The sequence below is a fragment of the Falco biarmicus genome, chromosome 8 (assembly GCF_023638135.1).
Source record: "Falco biarmicus isolate bFalBia1 chromosome 8, bFalBia1.pri, whole genome shotgun sequence".
NCBI classification, from domain to species: Eukaryota; Metazoa; Chordata; class Aves; order Falconiformes; family Falconidae; genus Falco; species Falco biarmicus.
Genome location: NC_079295.1, coordinates 20,959,637 through 20,983,144, shown reverse-complemented (window position 1 = coordinate 20,983,144; position 23,508 = coordinate 20,959,637). Strand labels below are relative to the sequence as shown.

At 37.8% G+C, this 23,508-nt stretch overlaps 1 protein-coding gene across 2 annotated transcripts in view; it reads left to right on the top strand.

Moving 5' to 3' along the window:
• The window catches only part of RAPGEF4 (Rap guanine nucleotide exchange factor 4), a 157,254-nt gene that overhangs the window by 104,238 nt on the left and 29,508 nt on the right, over window positions 1-23,508 (top strand). The window contains exons 10-17 of one of the 2 annotated variants that reach the window (XM_056349501.1): window positions 815-998; window positions 7,197-7,281; window positions 10,267-10,327; window positions 11,069-11,145; window positions 12,264-12,410; window positions 13,706-13,821; window positions 17,040-17,128; window positions 19,382-19,460. In XM_056349501.1, coding sequence (XP_056205476.1) covers window positions 815-998; window positions 7,197-7,281; window positions 10,267-10,327; window positions 11,069-11,145; window positions 12,264-12,410; window positions 13,706-13,821; window positions 17,040-17,128; window positions 19,382-19,460 — 838 coding nt within the window. Of the gene's footprint in view, window positions 1-814; window positions 999-7,196; window positions 7,282-10,266; window positions 10,328-11,068; window positions 11,146-12,263; window positions 12,411-13,705; window positions 13,822-17,039; window positions 17,129-19,381; window positions 21,940-23,508 lie in introns of those variants that run through there. The other variant, XM_056349500.1, reaches the window with a different exon arrangement.

Genomic DNA, 23,508 nt, shown 5'->3' with positions numbered 1-23,508 from the left:
AGAGGAATTTCCATGCTGAGAAGACAGATTGTTTCCACCGCTTCCTTACCCTAAGGGCTTTAGCTTTAATTCCTGCCAGATATTCCCTTGAACTCCGAGTTGCAAGCTGCATCATAGTATCCAACTCAACATCACTCTGACTTGCTTGGAAGACCAAGGGCTTGTCCTTTACCATATCATAGCCTCTTTTTAGATAAAGTTCTTCTCTTGGCTGTCTTTCAGTTCAGTTCTTCCACCACGACACAGGTCGATGAACTTGCCCCTGGGATTATATCCTGATGATGTACGTTTCTGGTACATCAGAAAGAGTTTAAATGCTTTTGTTACCTTTTAGCCCAGTCTGAAACATGTAGGGTAAGGTGTTCGTACTAGGGAACACCTCTTAGAAATTGATGATGTAACCATTTCCCCAGTGTGAATTATTTGCTTAAATAAAATGGTTTGAAACAAAACCAGATCTAATAAGAAAAAAACACACGCATGTATGTATACATGTATGCATGTTGTGTATATGCACACATACATATGTTGTAGAGAATAAGATCTGTCCCAGCTGAAATCGGGACACGCACAACACACATATATAGAAGCCTTTTAGAAAGCATTTGTAGTACACAATTTAAAAGTGTACCCTTCAAGCTACATAATTTGGATATATGTGAGAAATGAAGGTGTTTCATAATCTTGCAATTTCTCTGTAGCTTTCTTCCCTTCTTAACTAATAAAACTGTGATATATATGATGCTACACAAATTTCTACAAGGTTAAATTTAATGAGGAGAGCTTAGTGTCTCATATGTTGTGTTGTTCTCAGTGGACCAGGAACACCACTTTCAAGACAAATACTTGTTTTACCGATTTTTGGATGATGAGCGGGAAGATGCCCCTTTACCAACTGAGGAAGAGAAAAAGGAGTGTGATGAGGAGCTGCAGGATACTATGCTGCTTCTGTCTCAGATTGGGCCAGATGCTCACATGAGGATGATTCTTAGAAAACCGTAAGCACATTAATGAGTTAATATTATACATGAGCCTTCCTTGTGACATGGAAACAAGGTAAATCTACATTTATTGTCAGGCATCTTTTAGCCAGTTATTTCACTTCAGTGCCAGTTTGTTCGGTCTCTGAAGTTTTTAAGTCCGTATTAAGTCATTTCCAGTCCTTATTAATGCTTATAAGTTGAACTGTGTGTTGAGAATCACCATCAAAGGCTTTGAATGCCATCATACTCACCTTGAGGAAAATGCTACATTATGATTTTTTGTCTTGTTTCTGAGCCTCCCCAAAAGTAAGTTGTAGGTAACAGAAGAGTCCTGCTCTGTTAACACTTTCTGTGTAGATGTGCCATTCAATTAACTATGCTGCTTTCAGTTATTGTGAGTAGAGTGGTAGGGTGGCAGCAGGCACCTTTCAAGTACAATTGTCAGTGGCAGGCATTAATTAGATTTATTCTTGATAGAACTTAATTGAATTAAGACAGGCTGGACGTGGCCTGTTGCGGTTTGCTGGCAAGGTGTGAAATGTGGATCTGTGGGTTTATTTATCCATTTTTATTGTTATAAAATCAACACATGCTCTCTGTACCTAGGCCACAGAGGATATCTGCCTAACCTTTTCATAGCTATCAGATCATGTCCTTTCACACATCGGTGGGCTAACCATCCTTTCAACAATATATTCTGGTCACACTGAAAACTGCGCTAAAGGCCTTTTTTATAGGCAGCTTTATAGTGACTTCAAAGCAACCAGTATAAACTCTGTTTGACCCTCCATTGAAGGCAACCTCTTCATTATGCAGGTAGTGTTTAAGGGCCACTGAGGACACATTTTACTGCTAATTAAGCACACTGAGAGTAATGAATTACTTAAACTCATCTCACTGAAGATTTACTTGTAAGGGTCAAATCAAGAAAGATACATACACAAAGCAGGATTCTGCTCCTTTGAGGCCATTGGAAAAGTTTGTCTTTGCTGTACGATAGAAGTGGGCTCTGCCTACATGAGAAACTTTTTTATACTAAAAATGTTTTGAATCTGCTTAACACAAGTGCTTGCTCCTGTTCTATTCCTGTCTTTATCCTTCCCCCGCTCCTTTCTTGTCTCTGTGTTGTCTGTTTAGATTGTAAGCTCATTTAGATGGCATTTTTCCAAAACCTGATAAAAGCATCTAGTTTCAAAAGTGTCATCAGATACTTGTGCCTTTAAAAATAGGTATCACTGCCATGCAGCAATAGTTTTAAAAGTATAAATTCTCTTTCCTCTGTTTAATAGATGCCTAGTCAAACACAACCAAAGGATCACTCACTCCCTGTCACAGAAAATACATAGACAAATCAGACTGGGAGCATGGTGATTCCATAAACCCTTATGGTGTCAGGGAAGCGAGTGAGGTGTTTTCCCCTCACATAGACGTCCTGTGCATTCTCGACTGGGGAGCAGAAGGGTTTCCTGCACCCATGAGCAGACACCTTTACCTCAGACTGACTGAGCAGGCTGGCTCTTGGAGAATTGCCCCCTTAGGTTATCCTGGGTTTTGGCTGCCTACTACGTTTGTTTTCCATCATAACTTTCAGAGCAGACAGTGTAAGTTTACCCTGGCAGGATCGATGTTGATTATCATCCACACTCCTTGCAGACAGCTGAAAGACTGGAATGATGCTGTGGAAAGTACTGCTTTCCCCTCTGTGTTGTCACTTGCATAGCATCATCTGAAAGAATATTCATAGGAGCTTTTTCATGCAATATAGTGAGGGGAAAGAGGTTTTCTCAAGACTGACAGCTATCTGACATCTTTCCCTATCCGTGTCCCTGAAAGTGCTTATTTTTGCTGCCCTTTGCTCATGGAAGCAAGCCTGTACTGCCAGGCACCGTATTATCTACCGTTCTAGTATTCAGTTTACATACGTTATGATTTTTTTAGTTGAAAATCCACCCTGGGCTGAGCTGTGCCAAAGCTGTTAAAATCTCCATGAATCCTCAGAGTCCTGCTAGTTTTGAGTAGACACGGTTACAGCTGCCAGAAGTTCAAGGAACTGTCAGGGCTTCAGAGATGGTGGCTCTAGCTGACCTGAACAGGACCCACAATTTCAAACCAACACAGCTGCATTTTATAATAGTCACCATTTCCAGAGAGGTTGCAGAACTCAGATAATTACCCTGAAAGAAATAAGACAATATTCTTTGATGAGAAGATTACTTTGAGAATTTGATTGTATAATGAAGCTGTTGCTTTGAAAGGTACTTTCTATTGTTCAAAATCTGAAAATCTCTAGCAAAAAGTGTCACTTGTTTTGACAGCAGACTTAAAAAATTCTCTGTTTATTACATTAACTGCAGCATTTTAACTGTCAAACTGTGAAAGAATGTTCTATAGTTTAAAAAACAGAATAGAGCTCAGGGAAATTTTTGGCAGGCTCTTGTTGCTATTGGGTGTTTTTTTTTTCTTTGGAAACACATACACTGAATGTGAAAATAGCTTTTTGTGAAGTAGCAAACAGCTCTCTGCTCCTTTTAATGCCTGGAGCACAGTGCAGACCTTGAACAAGTCCCTAGAAAAATTATTATAGAATTAACACAGCTCTTCCTTACAAGTATTTCTGTCCTTCAGTATGAAAATACATCATGAAAACATTTTAATAGATATTTTTATTTGATTTTAATGGTGTTCAGATATAGGTAACTTGATGGTAAACCCTAATTAAATAGGTTGCTATAATACATAGCTAAACATAATAACAGGAGTCTTTAAAGGGAGAATGATATTCATCAGACAACAGTATTTAACTCAGACGATATTATGGATTATATTCTTTTTTTTAATACTCTAGGCTACAGTAAGTTAGCAGTATGACTGAAATAATAAATCTGTGTTATATATTCTTGGTGACTTCACTCAGCAAATTTTTTTCACAGTACAAAGACTGATATTACATGTGACCAGTAATCAAATTTTAGTGTCATTTGCAGAAGTAAGCTGGACAGGATGCTAGGGAGAGGAAGTGAAAACAAATCTAAACATGGCGAACAGCACAAAATACATACATAATCAAATAACAGTTATTGCTAAGAATCTATAGCTTTTTGAAGGTCTTGTAAAAATTAAGCAAGATATATTTATTCTCTTGTTCTTAAATTTTTTTATTTAAATATTCTACCCAGCTGTTAGTGGTAAGAACCACACTGGATTTCTCCATAAAGACTGTATTAAGTTCCATAGTCCTTGATGGAGTTTCCTGCCAACAACATTTAATAAACCAAGTGTTATTCCTGGGACAGGAAATACAAATTATTTTTCCACATATCAGTTCACTTACATTGATGGGTACTATATGTGGTAAATGGTATTTATAGAGTTAATCAAGGAGCAGTGATTCAAGTACAAAGATTCTGTAATTAGCTTCCATGCTAGAGTAAGTGACCATGCATTCACTTTATCACTTTCACACTCAGAGGCAGGTAGTGGGTAAAATTATTAATGTCTCCTATATATTCTTTGTGGTACTTGAAAACAAAATTTGTATTCCAGAAATATATGCTTATTTGACATATAATCACAATGTCATGGGGTCTCTGATCTTTTGGCTTGTTCTTATTATTTGAGAATTTTCTGGTTAGCTGTGTAATAAAAATAATCAATAATATTGCTTGTATGTACATGGTTTGTCAATGGCAAAGTACTATGTTATTGTCAACATCCTAGTCACAGAGAAGCTCAATGTCTCTGACCTTGATAAATTCTCCAAACACTGAACAGTTTTTATTGATCACTTAATATCACCTGAGTTCTGCTGTTCATTAATGTGTAGCCTCATTCTCTACCTATTCCATTTATTATCCTGTCTATAACCAGCTATTGCTGTTAGAGTGTGTCCCCTGCAGAAACTAGGTCTTTACACAGCAGGATCCTAGAAATCAACATCAGTGGGTCACCACACAGGTTTTACGGAAGCAGTGATGCCTAATATCTCTCCATGTGACATCTGCAGGCACGGTAGTAAAGACTGGGTACGTCCACTATAGATCATCTCTCCTCCCAATGTGCTAACACAGGAGGCAAGTGAACATACCAAAAGAAGAGTGTACCCTTTTGTCTTGATAGAATTTGACGTATTAAGACATGATCCTTTTTATTTTAATTTCATGTAGAAATTTGTTAATTTTTTACACTGTTTTCCGTTTTCCAAAACATGCTGGCTTTGCAAGCATGTAATAGAGTTAATTTTTTTACTTGCTATGGGAAGTATTATTTGTTAAAATCCTTACCTTGTGTTTCTTAAATCTCCAGTGAAAGGTAGCCAGTGCTGGCTTAGCTTTATTCTGCACTTAATTAAGCTGCTACTGCCCCACATAAATCACTAGGAATGGCAGCCTTATAATTTCAAGCCAAATTTAGAAATAGTAAAGAGTTTTTTGAGTCACTAGAGGGCACAGCAGTACCAAACCACTTTCTGTTTCTCCCTTAACTGTATGAGAAAAGAATAGTTTCATCGAATTTTTATTTTTTTTCTAAATTGGATTTTAATTTGGGGAATAATAAATGCATGTCATTGGTAAGTGAAGAATGGATGAAAAGTACAGCTTGCTTAGCAGAGATGTTGGTTGTCCTTATGTTTTCTATGACTTCTTCAGTACTTCTGAAAATCTCCGTCAAGCTTCTTCTGTAAGAAGATGCAATATAACTGCAGAGTGGCATGATTGCTGGGTGCTTTCTCTACCTCACACATGATTAGGTGATTAGGCAGAAAACCTACAGAGCACTATATTTCTTTATATGACTTCCCTGATTCTCTAGATACTAGAATGTCCTGTAACGTTGACATTTTAGGAGGAAAACTTCTGTCAGAAAGGTTCATTGCGACATTTTTTTAGGACTGTCCAAAGATTCAACTGTGCTGTTAATTCTTTTGACACCACATGTTGCAGACAGCAGGATTTGGAACTGTGCACTAGCCTGCTCTTAATGTTGGCATGGAAACCTTCTCCTTTGAAACTTCTTCCCCTGGACTGGACTTCCTGTACCCCATTTCCTCATATCTTAAATGTATCCTTTCTCCCTGCTTATGACTAGATTGCTCTTTTCTTCTGTTCTTGGCCCATGGATTTAATTATTTATATTCTTCTTTTCACAAATGTAAACCACATTGTTTGAAAGGACTTAGTCCTATAAAAGTAACTTGGGATAATGCTTTAAAGGATTTTTTTTCCTCTGTGTGTGTGTACGTAACTCCAATGCACTGCCTGAAATTATATCACAGGAGAATTTGTCCTTTTAGAAAGTAGGATTGTATTAGACACTTCAACCGAAGAGGATCTTGTCTGTGGGCAAAAGATCAGGAGTTACTCAAGCTCCTACAAATCCTTCTCATAGGTACCGTTTATTAGATCCTCCAAAGCATCTCTGGCACATGGTAGTCCTCAGAGTATTTATGTCCTTTTTTAGCAATCAGAAATTTTTGCAGTGCATAGACTACAAAAATGCAATTATTGCAGTCACAGTGAAATGTATAAATTCCTCATTCCTTGTTGTGCTATAGGATTATTCCTTCATCAATGTATGCTTTTTATTAATGGCAGCTTCTTGTATTTTTCAGTGAGAGAAGTTGAAACTACTGAGTGGTTCTGATTTACCTTTGTGGCTAAACAACAGCACTCAGCATTAACTCTGCAGCAGTCATTTACTGTCCTCCAAGATGCACTGCTGCCTCTCCCAATTTGTTCAGCAGAAATGCACACACTCCTTTATAAACCACTACTCTCCCAATTTGTTCAGCAGAAATGCACGCACTCCTTTATAAACCACTATTACAGTCTGTTTGCTACAACTAATTAGCGGCACATGCAAAGAAGAGTGCAGGTCCCACACTCAGGAGTCCTTTTGAAAGGAACAGATCTTTATGTACCATTTCTGATTTATCTGACCATTTTACATATAGAACACTTGATTTCATCTGGAAAGCTGCCTAATCAGGATCTCTCTAAAGTGGTTGCCATGGCTGCTGCTCGGTGTCATTCAGGTGGTTTCGTAGTGCTTCCATCCTTTGTGTGTTTCAGTCCTCCGGCCAGAACCATTGTTTAGTCCCTGTTTATTGACAATGTACCCTTCATTAGACAGTACAACAGCATTTTGTGTTGTTTTGTACTTCTCTGATTTTGGGCATTTATTGCATTTTGCTGTCCTTTTATCTTCTCTGTATAGGCCTGGACAGAGAACTGTAGATGACTTAGAATTTATATATGAGGAACTTCTTCACATTAAGGCCTTATCTCATCTTTCTACCACAGTAAGTATTCTTAAAAATATAACTCATTGCCAAAAGGGACGTTGAATTTTGGCTTCTGATGCTTTACTAGAATTGGAGTGCCTATAACCCTTTCCATTTATACTTGCCATGCAAAGAAGTTATTTCCACCTGTGAGGACTGCCCAAGCACTATGCAGATTTAGGTTGTCTTTTGGATTTCAGATATAATTCTTTTCATGTTTCTGCACAGCTGCTACCTCGCCCACTTGGCACAGATGCTCCCATCTGGGTCCATATCTGAGTTTAAATTAAGATGCATGCAATCTGACCTGACACCTGGGAATGTGGTGCTCCTGAATTTTGCAGAATAGATGTCTGATTTCTGAACTGTAAGAAGTCTTGGCTTGGACCAGTTAGGAGGGGGAATTACACAGTGCAGAAAGGTGTACAGTGTAATGCTGGCTGGTTAGTTTGGTCGTTGAGTGAAGGAAGCCTCATCAGACACCTTCTCTCTGAGTGGGCAAGAGCAATGTAGAGAACCAAGAATAGATGAAATGGAGAAAATGCCTTGGAGGAGAGAAGGTAAATGTTTAAAGTCTCACCATCACTGACACACTGTGTAGGTAACTGAAGCAAGCTAAATAGCCCTTGGTAGCAGCAAGATGCGGGTGCTTTCAGAAAAAGGAAGCCAGTCAGAAAGTAGATTTATGTTTGGCAATAGCTCCTTTGGAAGCTCTTGATATTTTCAGTAATTCTCAGCTAACTTGGACAGATGCAGCTAATAATGAAGCTACAGAAGTATTACAGAAAGATAGTGCGCCGTGCAAACATACAACACCTGAGCAATGTTTTTTGAAAAGACTATGTATCCAGATTTAGTAACTGAGCTAAGAGGGAACAGCTAGACAAAATCCTTAAGCATCTCCGGGATGCAGAAAGTATTTAAAGAAAGACTTCTGTAACATCCAGAAATCACACTTTTCAAATCAAACAAAAGAAACTACCCAAGGTAGAGAGATACTGAGAGGGTGTGGGAAATACTCAATACTACAGACATAACCCAGAACAAAAAACCTGAAACATGGAATGTTTCCAGCTCAGAAGAAATTCAGACTTGGTCAGAATCCACAGCAGATAGCATATAGAACAAAAATGGCAAATGATACAAACTGCAAGAAGTACTTGGCATTTTGAAGAAGTGCAATTAATTCTATGTTTAGTAGGAATTTGGAAATGCCAGCATATTACATGCAGCATGAACTAAAGCAGAAGACAGAAACCATGACTAGTCTAGAGGAAGCCTTCAGAGGAGCAACAAACAGCATTGCTTCTATGAACCATAAGATTAATGGTCAATCAGCTTGGAAGCAAATGGAATGTATATTCATTTTAAGCAAGCTGTAATTCCTAAAGTATTAAGTTTTCTAGATATGCCACAAGCAGCGGGAAGTAAAATGGATAAAACTCAAGTCACATGGTGGTGAACCCTGCTAGAGAAGCCTGTGAAGTTAATATATGAATGAAAAACAATTACATAATACAGTGTTAAAAACGAAATTCTTGGCTTCATCAAGAGGATTCATACACTGAAGAGGCAAATGACTGAAACAACTGTGAAGACATCTCAGGACGTACAAGGACAGGAACGCTCTTAATGGGGCTGTGTTTCCAATACTCATGAAAGCATCATTGCCTTCAGGCAGAGGCTATAAAAGAGCTCGGTGAGCTAATAGTTATAGAAATCACAGACCTTTGGGTGCATTCACTGCTGGTGTATTAAAAAAATCTGTCCAAACACCTCTGTTTATCCCTCTTCTCCAGACTGCAACAAAGATTGCTTTGTACTGGCTGTCAGGAAGGAGTTCTGGGAGAGGTGGCTGGTCTGGTATGTTTATGCTTGGTGCCTGAGTAAAGGTTTGGTGGGTGCCCTTAGGACATCAGAGCCTAAGTTTGTCCACCGATCTTAGGAGATACCTCCACCAGACTCTCATCTGGATTGTGTCCAGAATTTGAGAGTTCCACCCCAAGTTTTTTCTTCATGGCTTAAATTTTTTTTTCAATTTAAACAGTTGGGAGAATAGTGTGAAAACATTGCTCTAAATATATGTTGGAGCCAGCTTTTGATGGTTAAGTTACACGGTAGTACCTCTGTCACCAGCTGACATTCTCTGAAAACAGGAATCCCACTACTTGGAAATCAGCCTCCAGGTCCTTGGAGACTTGCAGCTGTATGAAGAGAAACAGAAGGCACACAGGAAAAATCAGGATAATATGAGGTTCCCAGTGCTGCTACTATTTTGTGCAAGTAACACTAACAGTGTTTGCAGTGAGAAAAAGCAGTTGCGAACAGTGGCTCACTAGAGGTAGCTGCCCAGTCAGTCATAAGAGCTAATCACACCAGAGCAATCCAAACCCAGTGAGGAGCGGGCTGACACCAAGCCCAGTGTCACATTCTCTGGTTCCTGGATGAGGTAGTGAGCTGGCCACTTTGCCCGGGAAGCTGTCAGGCAGAGAGGGGCCTCAGCAGGTCCAGATGGCTGTGCCTCACAGCTCAACACAGCAGAAGTGGCCAGGCTTGTGTCAGTAAGGGGAAGGATACCAATTTCTCAGGGAAGAGCAGGAGTCCTGCAGAGCCCTATGAAATAATTGACAATTGCTACCTGTCTTCTGTGATAGATTAACTATTGCTGTTTGAAATTTTCCATCATGTTAATGTTAATGTTAATTGTTAATGATGGTTTCATGTGTGTGTGTAAGAAGAAAGATGTGGAGACCTGGATCTTAAAGATGCCCTTGTCTGAGCTATTTGGAACCAGGAAATGTGGAGGTTTATGTTCTGTCAAGCAGATCAGTAGGAAACAGGACATCAAATGAAGCAGCCCATTGTCTGGCTGTGTGACTCTGAATGAGTGCTGGACGATGCAGAGGGAAGGAAAGCAGTAACTGGGGTATATTATGTGACTTCCTCTCATCAGGAAGAATAAGATATATACAAAACCTATAATTTCTCTCTCTTTATTTTAAGGTAAAGCGAGAATTGGCAGGTGTCCTCATTTTTGAGTCGCATCCCAAAGCAGGAACGGTCTGTAAGTAAATGGAGTCCTGTCAGATCTTTCTCATCTGTGGTATGAACATTTAAATTCTTAATGTTTAAATTACAAGAGCAAAACTGGAATGCGCTCTTCAAACTTGAGTGGCTTTCAGTGTTTAAAACCTGATGTAATAGGTGTTGGCTTAGTCTGTTGCCAATTGTAGGAACAGTACCAAAATTAATTCTATATTCTTGGTTGGATGTATGTATCACTGACAGTTTGGGCATGCTTTTATCTAGAATTTTGGGTTGGACCAGTCTTTATTTAAATTGCATTTTAATGTTACCCCTGTATTAAGAAAGAAAATGCTGCACAAAATAAAGGATATAAAATGTTAGTTTACTCAGATGTGTTTATACTAAGAAGTTTTGCCAAATGAATGTCAAATTCACAGCGACTAGAGAACTGGGTTAGAGCACGGTGCTACTGGTGGGATCCAAATCTGTGTGCTGAGTAGTAGTTGATAACCTGACAGGTATCGATAGTTGTTACAATTGTCACGGAAAACAAAAGTAACTTTCACATCCATGTAATGAAATGACTACTATATGAGTGTGGGGTTTTTTTCTAAAATCTGAAGGCAATTGCTTTTAAAATCATAGTGTGCCCTTTTTAAATGTAGACATTAGTATGATTGCAGTACAGTTACCTTAGATTTTATTGAGTGCAGAATCTGGCCCATTTATATTTTGAATAACTATATTCTCACTGTAACATCTTTTCTCTCTCTTGTAGTATTTAATCAGGGAGAAGAAGGCACTTCTTGGTACATTATCCTAAAGGGATCCGTAAACGTAGTCATTTATGGCAAGGTATTTTTTTCAGAAGCCTTTGTATATAATTCTTATTATTAAAATGTTAAGAGTAAACTGAAGGAATACAGTTTAATTTAAAGCAAAATTACTTTGTCTGAGGAAACAAAATGAATGCAATTTTTATTAAGAAATGATCCAGTGTTTTCACTGATTATACTTCCAGTTGATTGCTTTATAATTTCAGGATACATTACACACTTTCTGAATATAATTCAGAAAAGTTATAGGACAAATGTGCTGGAATTTGGTGAGTTGCCAGACTTTTGCCTCATGGGGGGTTTCGCCCTGTCCCTTTGCCACCATATTTTCTTCTATTTGTACATCTAACTTCTCTCATGGATGTCAGGCATGTCTGAAAGGAGTACTGCTTTGTGACTAGTCATTCTGAGGTTGGATGAATGGCTCCCAAATTTATGCCAGCTCTTCATTTCAGTTAAGCTATAGACTGAAAAGCATCTCTATTAAATTTCCTGTTTATGAGAGAGATTTTTCAAGGCAAAAAATAGGACTTTGATACACAGGAATCCCTTGAGTCTTCAGAAATCTTTAAAAATTTAGAAATCCCTACTTCCATACTGATTTCTCATTCAGTGACAGAACCCTCCATTCTGAACACCAAGCATTTCACCAAAATGTAGCATAGAGGCCCTGATGCTAAGTCATTTCCTAAGTAACCCATGTTTAGCTACATTATTTACAACACTGGGTAGGCTAGATCCTCTCTTACTATAAATTGGAGTAAATAGAGCACTGCTGACTTACACCAGCTGAGGATGTAGTGTTACATGTTATTTCTGCAAACTTAATTTTATTTTTTACGGCCTCTATAAATAAAAAACAAACAACTCAACAACTTTCTGTCTTCAGCAGGGGTAGAAGAGTCCTTCAAGCTGAATGTAATTTCAGAGAACAAGCCAATTCTTTTCTATTCTTGCTTTTCTTTAGTAATAACCAGCTATCAAGTATTGTATCCTCGTCATTACTTTGGCAGTTGATTTCCTGCCAAATAGATTTGATTTGGTATTTGATTGTGAAGTCCAGTGTTTGTACAAGGACTTTCAATACAATCCAGAGTAATGATGGTTTTTTGCATGTAAATGTTTTGCTCTGTGCAGGGTGTGGTATGTACTCTACATGAAGGAGATGATTTTGGCAAGTTAGCACTAGTGAATGATGCTCCCAGAGCAGCATCCATTGTTCTGCGTGAAGACAACTGCCACTTCTTGAGAGTAGACAAGGAAGACTTCAACAGGATCCTTAGGGTAAGAGTGGGAAGGGCCACCCCAACAGCATATCAGAACTTGCAGATTTTTCTAGAGTTTGTCTTATTTTTATGGATATATTGCTATTGATAACCCTGTTTGAAGCGTCCCTAATTACAGAACAGAGATGCGACAGTCTAGAAGATCAAGTGAAGAATATATTAATCAACTTTCCTCTTGTTCTGTTCATAGCTCAGCCATGAAAATGGAACCAAACGCAATCCTTTGTCTCTCACATTTCTGTGGTCTAGAATTTTTCAAGTGCTCATTTTTTTCTTCTGCTGTCCCGGATTTCTGGGTGATCTTTCATCCAAATATTGGATAAAACAAGATCAGCCATTCTCCCAGATAGGTCAGTGTCAGGTACCTTAAACTCAGTAGATTCAAGGCAGAATCAAGTGGCAAATTAAGTAGGCTGCAGGTAAGTAAATACACAGATGCCTTTATCAGAGAGCTCTAGAAAGATACTCCCAGACTAATTTTACAGTTACTCACATTAGGGCAAATATGTTCCAAAGTCCAGCTGTAGTTCTGTAAATACAGGCAGTTTTGTGGTCATTCATAGTATAGGAAGTCAAAACCAGTATCTTTCTGTATTCAAATGTATACATGCCCAGTATTGCAGCAATAAAACCAGTCCAGAGTACTGTGCTAGAAAAATGATGTAAGATCATGTTTACTGTATAAAAGGAATGAGGATCCCATTGGCAGTAAGGCTGGGTTGGCCATGGAGACTCCCAGCTGATTTAGCTTTGGTTGATACTTCAAAGAAGATTAAAGTCTCCCTGATTTTAATCTGTGTTATTTGAATGCACATTATATTCAATTCTTTTTTTCTTTTTTCTATTGTGATAGGGTAGTAGAAAATGAAAAGTTTACTGACAGTTTACTGAGCCAAGACTTGCTATATAAGTGCCATTTTCTTTTCTTGTTGAGAAGACAGAAGTCAGATTATAGATAATCATGTTCATGTATAAGTGGGGACAGAGATTACATTACATGTGAAAGGTCTGGGATTTGGGCTCTGCTTTCTGGCAACCCTTTTTCCTTTGCATAGGCAGAGATTTTTTACATGGTTCTTGCTCTAGTCCCTCCCACAATTCTTTGCCTCTTCCTCTAGTGCCAGTGCTTCCCTCTTGATTCTGTCTGGGAGAAAAGCAGAATAAAGATAGATAAATACAGGGGAAAAGAACCAACCCCAGAGACTTTTGTGTTCGAAAGTCATGCACTTTTTTAGAGTCACTAATCAGCCAAATCAGGTGCAATTACTTTATTAAAAGTAACTTGTCTTGCAGGATGTGGAAGCAAATACAGTAAGACTCAAAGAACATGACCAAGATGTCTTGGTGTTGGAGAAGATCCCAGCAGGAAACAGAGTTTCTAATCAAGGAAACTCACAGCCTCAGCACAAGTATGTTTTCATTCAATAGTTCAAATGTCAGACAATGATTAACCTTTTCATACGGTATTGTTATCCAAACAATAGCATATTCCCCCTTTCTGTGGAAGAATGCAGCGCATATAAAGTGGGGGTTTTTTAATCATCAGCTGATCACATGCCCCATACTGGATAATATATCCATTTCCAGCAGCACACCAGTTCTATGTCTTTACACAATAATTCTCTAAAGATCTCACTGTAAATACTTATCTCATGTAATAGCTTCTAAATAGACTGCACATGGAGAATGCTGAAACCTTATTAAGCTGAGCTACTGTGTAAAATACGTGAGGAAAATACTTTGTTTTATTGTTAAGTACAGATATTTTCATCTTGGATTTTGAGCTCTGGATTCTAATAAGAGTTTGCTAGGTACAATTTACGTACAAAACTAAGATCTCATGCAATGAACGTTGCACAGCTTATCTTACAGAATAGGTTTGCACTGTAATAACAATATTCATTATGTTTTCTTTACTTTCTTACTGAAAGGGCAAAAGTACAATTCTGTTTGGATACTACTGCGATAAGAGTAGAGTCAGGCTATTATCATTCCAAATGTTGGTAAAACCCCTAAAGGCTTTGTAAAAACGTTATTTGCAAATGGATGCGCAATTTTCTTCAGAAACAACTGCAGCAAAATAAGCACCAAGAAGTTTTGAATCCTTTACGATAGACCATACTTTTTCTCAAAGGAAAAGCTAATTTACTGTGAGATATTTTGAGTATAGTTTTTATCTGATCTGGGATTTCATATACCTGTTTTATCTGCCTAACTGAATGTAAAGATTTGTAAAAATCTGTGAAGGGTTGAATAAACAATTCCTTGGGGTTTTTTTATACACACATTTCACATATTTCAGAAACTGTCATTTCATCTTTCACTTGATCTATTGGAAAAAACAAAGTATGCCCCCAGGAAAACATGTACTCTTACAACAAATTTTTCATTGTCTAAATGGGGGGAACTTGACTGCAGCTGGTGGACTTGCATCAGCAGCTGCAACGCAGAGCAACTTGGTTATAGATTTAAATGCATTTTCTTGGGTCTGATAAATTTTTCATACTTAAAAAGTGAAAGTTTAATTTAAACATACGTCAAACACTACCTTCCTTGCAAACTGTTTGCACAAGCATTATTTGTATTACTTAACATTTTCTTGTTCAGAATTTGATAAAAATAGCTAGAGACATTGATGGTCTTTGGTTAAGTTAGGCTGTATTTTAGAGCTTACATTCCAGAAATCTTTTCAGGTAAAGCTCAGAATTTCATTTCTATATATATTTCATGCATTTGGTCAGCTTTTTGGTACTAATCAATGTGCCAGCAAGGCAGCTTTTGCTGATAATAATGACAAATAGATATAAGCTACACAGTTCACTGTTTTTCGGCAGTCAGATTACTTTGTTAATAGTGTGTTGGCAGCATCTTTTTGTTTAATATATTTCTAAGTGATTTCACTGGGTTTGGAGATAACATTGTTTCTTTTGTTAGTAAATAGAGTAAGTGGTTACATTTATGCTCGAGAGTCCAAATCAAAGTTACTGATGCATTCTGATTTCTAGAATGTGTTACTGGAATGTTTAACTGAGTGTTCAGTACTTTTGAAAATCACTATGCCCAAAAAAGAAGCTTCACCAGGGACCTCTTCTTAAACTCTTGCTGCTTTGCCCTTAATCGGGTAGCTTACATCTGCTGTCCCTTCAGATGAGCTGCCCTTTGGGCTTTGCTCCCTAAGGAGATATATATAGCATTTGCACCAGAGAAATGTTCCGCATCAGAGTTGTTCCCCGAGATATCCAGTCAACCAAGAAACTTATTTTCTTCATCTTAGTCTTGAGGAAAACTTCACTTTGGGAGCAGATCCTCTCAGCTGCAGTTTGGAATCTACTACCTTCTCTACTGAGGAGGCATAGCTCCTACATAGCTCCCTGAGCTGCGCTTTCAGTGACAGTTTTGCTTCGAAGGACTAGCTCTGAAGTTCTCGCTCCCAAGATCTAACTCTTTATGGGTGATCACACTCATACAGGATGAATTCAGCAGCCCTGCAAGTCACTTCACTGTTCATTTTCACTTTCATATTCAGAGTACAGCAACCTGTGATTTCTCTGCTTCACTCACTTAGATACTTGGTTAGTATCTCTGCGAGAATGTGCACTGGCTTAACAAGTGTTTGTGTTCTTGGGACATCAATCCAGTTCTTCCAAAGGGGTTGGCAGGTAAAAGAACTGTGACGGTCAGCGCTCAAAGTGAGGAGGAGCTCCCAGGAGCTCAGCTCCACCACTTATTTCTCAGCAGGAGCAGAGTATCTTCACTTCTCGGGTTTTTTTCTTTCTTTTTTTTTTTTTTTTAAAGTTTCATACTTTATCAGTTGGATTCTAAAAAAAAAATAAAGGATGCAAAGATTGAAAGAATGTAGAGAAAGATAAAAAAATCTGATCTGCAAGGAAAGAAAAAAAAAATATGACAGGACAAGTTTAGCATATCATGATATTCTGCTGGTACTAAAAATCTTGCCAGTGTTTTTGCATGAAGCAGAAAAACCTGACTATTGCACTACTTCTCTCACCTCCCTTAATTTACTGCAGGAAATGGTACAATCCTAAGTTCATCCACTTGAAAAACTTTACTTACCTCGGCTATCTAAGGCATTGCACAAATCTGAAGATACAGTGTGCTATTTCATAATCTGCCCCCATCTTCTCGGACCAACCCCTGTCAGTGATGCTGAAGGAAATTGTTTTCTTGCTCTGGCACTGATACATACCAGTTCTCATTTCATGCTCATAGTAAGTCTGTTAAGACCCTCTAATGACCGTGAATTGCTATCATTACTGAGATACTTATTTTCAGTGGAGAAGCATTTCTGATTGCACTTCCCCAGGTTTGCACCAGTGCAGCTCTGCTGATTGCAATATAACTGTGATGGTGTAATACTGGAGTACCTGTGCAGGGAGGGGGCCATCTGTCATCTCACACTCCCTGGATAGTGTTATTGCTCCCATTTTACAGGGGTAAGCCAACAAAGTTTTTGAGTGGTTTTGTCCTAAACCACGCAGAGATTCTGGTTAGGGGAGGTGTTTTGTACTCTGGCACTCAGCAGTCCTGGTCTTCTCACTGGTACACAGCTCTTTCTTGATTAGCTCTTTTGCCTATGAGACACTAACTGTTCCTTTCCGTCCCTCAGGTATATTGTGATGTCAGGAACCCCAGAGAAAATTTTAGAGCACTTTCTAGAAACTATGCGCCTTGAAGCAACTTTAAACGAAGCAACAGGTATCTACATGACAAAGGCTGTGTTATTATTACTGCATAAGATGGTCTTGCTGTGGGAACACTGCAATGTGATGCTTTGAAAAGCAGCTAGTGGTATTTTTCCCCAGAATAAGAACTATCCACTGCTCTGAAACAACCCCAAGAAAACCTAGGAAATCCAGAATTAAAGACAACAGTCCACTCCTCCTAACCCGCTCTTCTGTATTTGTACTTTCGGTTCAGAGTAGAAGAGCAAAATCCCAAAAGGTGCCTGACTGCTACTCATGACTTTAATTAGGCACAACAATAACAGGACAGAGCATATGTTACCACCCAAAGATAAAGGTACTCATACTTCTTGTTCTGGATGTCACTTCATACTGTGAACGATCTTGATACTTCTGGCCATTGCATTATGCTAGTATAAGTATTCCCAAATTTTCATCTTTTATTCAATTTAAATTACTTGTTTGTGATACTTTCCCATGTGCATTGGAAGAGTTGTTACTCAAAAGAGAAGAACTCAGCATGCCATGGGCAAAGTCCCAGGAATACAGGTTGCAGCAGCTGCACTTAGGCTGATTCTCGTTAGTGTAAAGAAAACAGAACAGAGAATTTACATCTAGGGTTATAGATATTTGCTAGCTTACTATTATTATTTTAATTTTTAAAAAGTCAGGCACAAAAAATTCCTCCTAATTATGATAAAGTAATGCAAATGCAGAGACTTTTATATTAAGCTGCATAATATCCCTTTATCAAGTTCTTTTTACATTGCAGATGTCTGAGAAGTATATATGTGTTCATAAATTCAGTTAATCTGTTACTGACCTCATAGTACTGGAAAAACCTGTATAGTGCTCCATAAATGGTGGGAGAATTGAAAGATTATAGAAATCCTTCTGCAGTGTGTGTTTTAACCACTTTTTTAAGAAGGAAAATGATCCTTTCATAGGTATCTGTTTGTTAGGAATACAAGCCAAATGTTGTTCTTTAAGCTTGCAAGTATATAATCACAAGTTTACTATTCATAGTGTGCATGCATTGTACATTTGTCTGAAATAAATCAGTTTTTAAATCTTTTAAAACTTTTCCCCAAAACATCCAATTACAAGATTATATGTATGTTCTAATGGCATACAAAATGTCACAACACAAAACTATTTTTAGGGTATGGAAGCTTAGAGTGCTGGAAAATAGAATCTTTAGTTTATGCCATTCCTTTAAAAACAGTAAAAATCCACTTTGCTCTGAATATTATGCAAAGAAAAAGTCCCACCCATCTGGACATGAGTTTTGTCAACTGAGAGATATTTTCATATATAAATTACAGTGTAAACAATGGTGTGATATTGCATTAGACAGTTATATTGCCATATTTTTTCTGACATCCCTTTCTTACAGGGTTTTTAAATGTTTCTCTTATCTCAAAAGTTGCAGTGTAGAAATGATACCCCAGGGTATTGTGTTTGTTGTTTATCAGTGGTTCCATATAAGACTTGCATAGTTTAGAAGTAAAATAAAGTTTATTCTTATGCCAAACGTATTCCAACCTCTGCAGCCAGGCTTTATGACTCCTTCTTCTTGTCAGAATATAAAGACAACACAAACTGGGATTTTCACCAGCACTACCACAGATCATTTTAACAGAAAAAATAGCATGCCATTTTTTGCCAGAGAAAATGTCAGTCATATTGTTCATATACATTTTAATGTAAATGTAGCAGCTGTGATATTTTTGAATCAAAATAAAACCAGAAATTTGACTGTCCATTTACCTCTTTTAGGCCTTCTGCTCATTGCTAGGAAAACAGCAAAGAATTAAATTATTTGCTTTCTCCTGTGTGGTACATCCTAAATGTGCTGTCTGGTAGTTCCCTGAAGCAAAATGCAGCAGCATTTCTTAAGTACCCAGATGTGGCAGGTCTGATTCTTCTTATGCTACTATCTCTACACCTATAGAGAAGTATGTCCAAATATTTTGCTTTAGCACAGATGTGGGGTTTTTTCTGTGCCAGATTTCCCTTTGACACAAGCAAATGCCTGTTAAGTGCAATAAAACTCATGCAGACAAGAATAAAAGCTTAATATTTCAGCTTATTTTTGTTCATTCCCCGTTTTCATACTTAATGCCTACAAACAAAGTGCAAAAATACCCCTTTATTATCTGCAGAGGGCTAATAAGATATTTCAGCTGAAAGAAAACTCATCCTTGTGAGCCCCAAGCTGTTTGCAGGGGCTTAATTGACTGTTTTCTTTCTTCTCTCTTCACAGATTCTGTTTTAAATGATTTTATTATGATGCACTGTGTTTTTATGCCAAATAGTCAGCTCTGCCCAGCCTTGATGGCACAATATCCTTTTGTAAGGGAAAAGTAACATCCCTTTAACAGCTATCCCTATTGGTGATGAGACTGAAGCTTCTCTCAAGAAGTACATCATGTTTCATGGAGGCTGTGCCTTGTGGGTAGGTTCTCGGTGTCTGACTAACAGCTGTCCATAGCTCAACAACTCTGAAATGGATAGTGTATACCCATGATGAGATATAGTCCTGGAGCATGAAACCGGTATCTTTCCTGTATTAATTACCATTCCAATGGGAAGAAATATACTGTTCCTCCACCAGATAAGTGAAATCACATAAAGGTTTGGATTACTCTTCCTGTATCCTTTCTGTCTGGCTTGGTTTTTGCTGAACTACGGCATCTAGATTTTAACTAAGATGGTCATGTTTTAGTGATTTCAGTGGTCCACTATCTAGATTACAGCTGCAAACTGCCTTAAGCAAAAGGATGCCTAAACTAGTAGAATAATGAGTAAATAGTCCTAGGTGCTGTCATGGTAGTTAGGAATAAAAATAATAATAGTCTATCACAAGTGTTAACAAACTGCAAGAAACTTCAATTGCATGCAGATACCTCGGGGCTGAAAGCTTGCAGTGGATAGCATTGAGAACCAGAGGTGATTCTTGTAGCGTCTGCGTGTTTTACAGAAGGAGTCTGTGAAATGTCCATCAGTCAGTTACTGGCAGGTCATTTAGTTTGGGGAGCTGTTGGGCACTGAGAGTTTTCCTTGTGCACAGTGACTTGAAGCTATCAAGTGACAGGGAGTATTAAATAAACACACAATGTTTTCTGTTTTATAGAATTCTGACAGGAGTATAACAACTTCAATTCCCTATTTATTTTTTTTAGAATCGGATTGGTGTGAAAATGTGCTTTTCTTAAAGCTCAGTGGGGCGAGTGACATCTGGGAAAGCTAACACTCTGAAACCGCAAAATAGAGCATCGTGTCCTTGTCTGGCAAGCTTGAGAATCCATTTATGTTACTCCTAGCAAGGACAGTAATTGTTTTGAAAACCTTTGGACCCATAAACTGGTCTGCAGAAAATTGTTCGTACACCTGAAACAAGCACATATTTTAAAACGACATAGTTTTGGATATCAAAAGTATTGTGAAATGCTGTGGCTGACAGCTTTGAGAGAGGAAGAAAAGGGCAGCACTTTTTATGTTGTGGGTTTTTTTTTTCTTTCTGATTTATTTAGCTCATATTATTCAATCAGTCCATTTGAGACTCGGGCTTGTCTATCCTCAGTTATAATAGTATACCTCTGATACCAAATAACTGGGAAAATCGGATGCATAAGCAAAATGTACCTCATTGTTTACAGGGGAAAAGCTTTTCCGAAGATCAAAGTGGTAGTGTCACTTATGTACATGCATTCACTTGTGATGAAATTTATTCTGGAGAAGAGGCTAAGACCATGGTGTTAAGTGGGTCATGGCAGGCATCGTGCTAATTCTTTCCAGAGAGGAGGAGGGCTGGAAGTAACTGGTGTCCCACTGCTTTAGTGTTAGTTTTTCCTAGAGCTGAATTACTGTTTATTTGGGCCGTTCTGAATATGGAAAATCAAACTGCTCTGTTGATTGTACCATTGAAATCTATTGTTGGAGTTGAAAGGTTGCTAACAAAGCTCATCTTTTTTGAGCAAAATCAGTCTATAAAAATGTTTGCTGGTGCTGTGAGACTAAGGAAAGATTAGTTATGCTCAGTGAGGAAATTAAAAAAGAAGAAAGGTGATTCAGTCAGAGACTGCTTTTGCTCCAGCTCCCAGTTTTGAATCAATTCAAGTCTATTTTCCTGCACCCACTTAAGATACTATTTTAGCTAGCAGCATGCGAGTGTGAGTACAGCTAGACCACTGTAGTGCTTTCAAGCATAGTACAGGGTATAAATTATTGGGGTTTTCACTTCTTTTACAGCAGCGTTTTGTCATCTGTAATTTCTTTAATCCTGAAAGGAATGGAAGAGTACACCATTTTGGCTAAGTAACATCATTGCTTGCTGCAGATTCAGTGGTTATACTGTGCTGTCCCTTGGCACACTACTCTTTTTTAGTCATTAAAGCACATGGGTCCTGTAATATCAGAAAAAATCACATACTTCTTTTTTTATAGGGAAGCCAAGGGCATGCTCCCCTGTCCTGGATCAGGGCATCAGTTCTGTGTGTTGGACCAAGGCCCCAGGGCCCCTGTTTCCCACTCTTCACAGAGACGGAAATGGACACATTCTCAGAGCTTACAGCTTGTCAGAGGGAAGCAGGGCAAAGCCCAGAAGAAAACTTGAAATAGAGTAGATCTCCAAAAGTGCACTTGGCATGGTGCCAGCGTGTGAGCATGTGTGCAGGTGTGCATCTTTTTAAAGGACAGTAGTCCTTTAAAAAGGACTTTTTAGGACTTTTTTATTATTCATAAAATAATAGATCCTGCAGTAGCCTCATTTTACTTATGAGGAAATCAGAAGATCCCACTCTATCAAATAAAACATATTTGGGACACAATACTTTGTGACAGTTACTTTGTAATAAACAATAAGAACAAATGGGAAACGTTTCATTGACCTTTTTCATTAGGAAGTGTACTTTATTACCTTTATGTGTAATTAGGAAGTGTACATTACCTTTATGAAGTGTAAAATTCTTTTGTTCCTTGTAGAAGATAGCCCTTTGGCATGTTTCTGTATGAATGTTTTGTAAACCTCCTTTACCATCACACCAGCAAAGTAGTTTGCATTCTGTTGTAGTAATGGGTGCTGATTTTGCACAGCTCCTGGTATGGTTAAGTGTTCTTATGCAGGGAAGAACATACATCAGAATTACTTCCAGTTAGGAGTGTGTGCTAGACATAATTAGAAATAGATATATATATATAAATCAAACCATGTTGGTGTTGATAAGTATTTCACAATTATCTGACACTTGTTGCAGGTATACATGATATTTTACTTCTGATTGCAGTCTGCAGTGAAGCTTCATCCTGTAGGCCCCTTAAAAATGGCAGAACCCTTCATTGACTTTCCCTGTGATAATGTTAATAAAAGAGCAATTAATATAAATGAACAGTAAAAAGACAGAAAAAATGACCAGTGCCTGTGGTGAGTCAGTTAATAAGAAAGTAAAAATACATGAAATTATTACAGTGTTTGAAAGGTAAAAATGGCATGAGAAAAATTACTCAGTAGAATATTAAACTTGCTCCCTGAGACATTAGAGCACATATCTTACGATATATTATTTACTTCTTATGACCCTTTGACTAATTTACTCCCATAAATTTACTGACATGTTTAGTTCTCTAGTAATTTTAAACCTTTCCAAATGAAATTACAATGCAGATTTCTGGAATTTTGTCAGTCAAACAAGCATCTCACTAACCCTGGTAGCACGTCAAATCTGCAGAGGTTTTGGGCAGGGGGATCATTTGAAAAGTGTGAGTTAATAGATGCTTTTTTCCATTATCTTTTATCAGTATTTGTTAGAGAAGTGCTTCTAAATGAGAAGCTTGAAAGAAATATCTTAGATAATGTTGATTTTAATTAATATTTTAATTTTCTAATTAATATTTTAAAATCTTTTGTTAGAGCAACTGAAAGTGCACCTTGAAAGGATGCTGGACTTCACTGTGAGTGAAAAAATGTCAGGATTTTAATATTAAGCATTGCTATGTGGTTGGGAATAGTATTATTCATGACAATCCAGAATCAGAATTTTGGTATCAGGGAAGGAAAGCTGAAGATGTTACTGCACTCATTCTGTGTTTACTTCACATTCAGCCATGAGTTTATTGGGAAGCAGTTTAAGTATTTGTTGATAACCTCTGATCAGTGAGAAGGCGGCACACAATTTTTCATATCCTGCTTCTGCTGGGGATTCTTCATTTTTGCATAGGTTAAAGGCTGAAATTATCTCAGTTTATTATCCATTGTGCCTTTACTTTTTTCTTGGTTTCTTCCTTTCAATAGGTGTTACTTTGGCCTTTTTGTTAGTTGCATATTTTTGTAACGTTTACACTTCTAATGAAAAAGGTCAATGAAACGTTTCCCATTTGTTCTTATTGTTTATT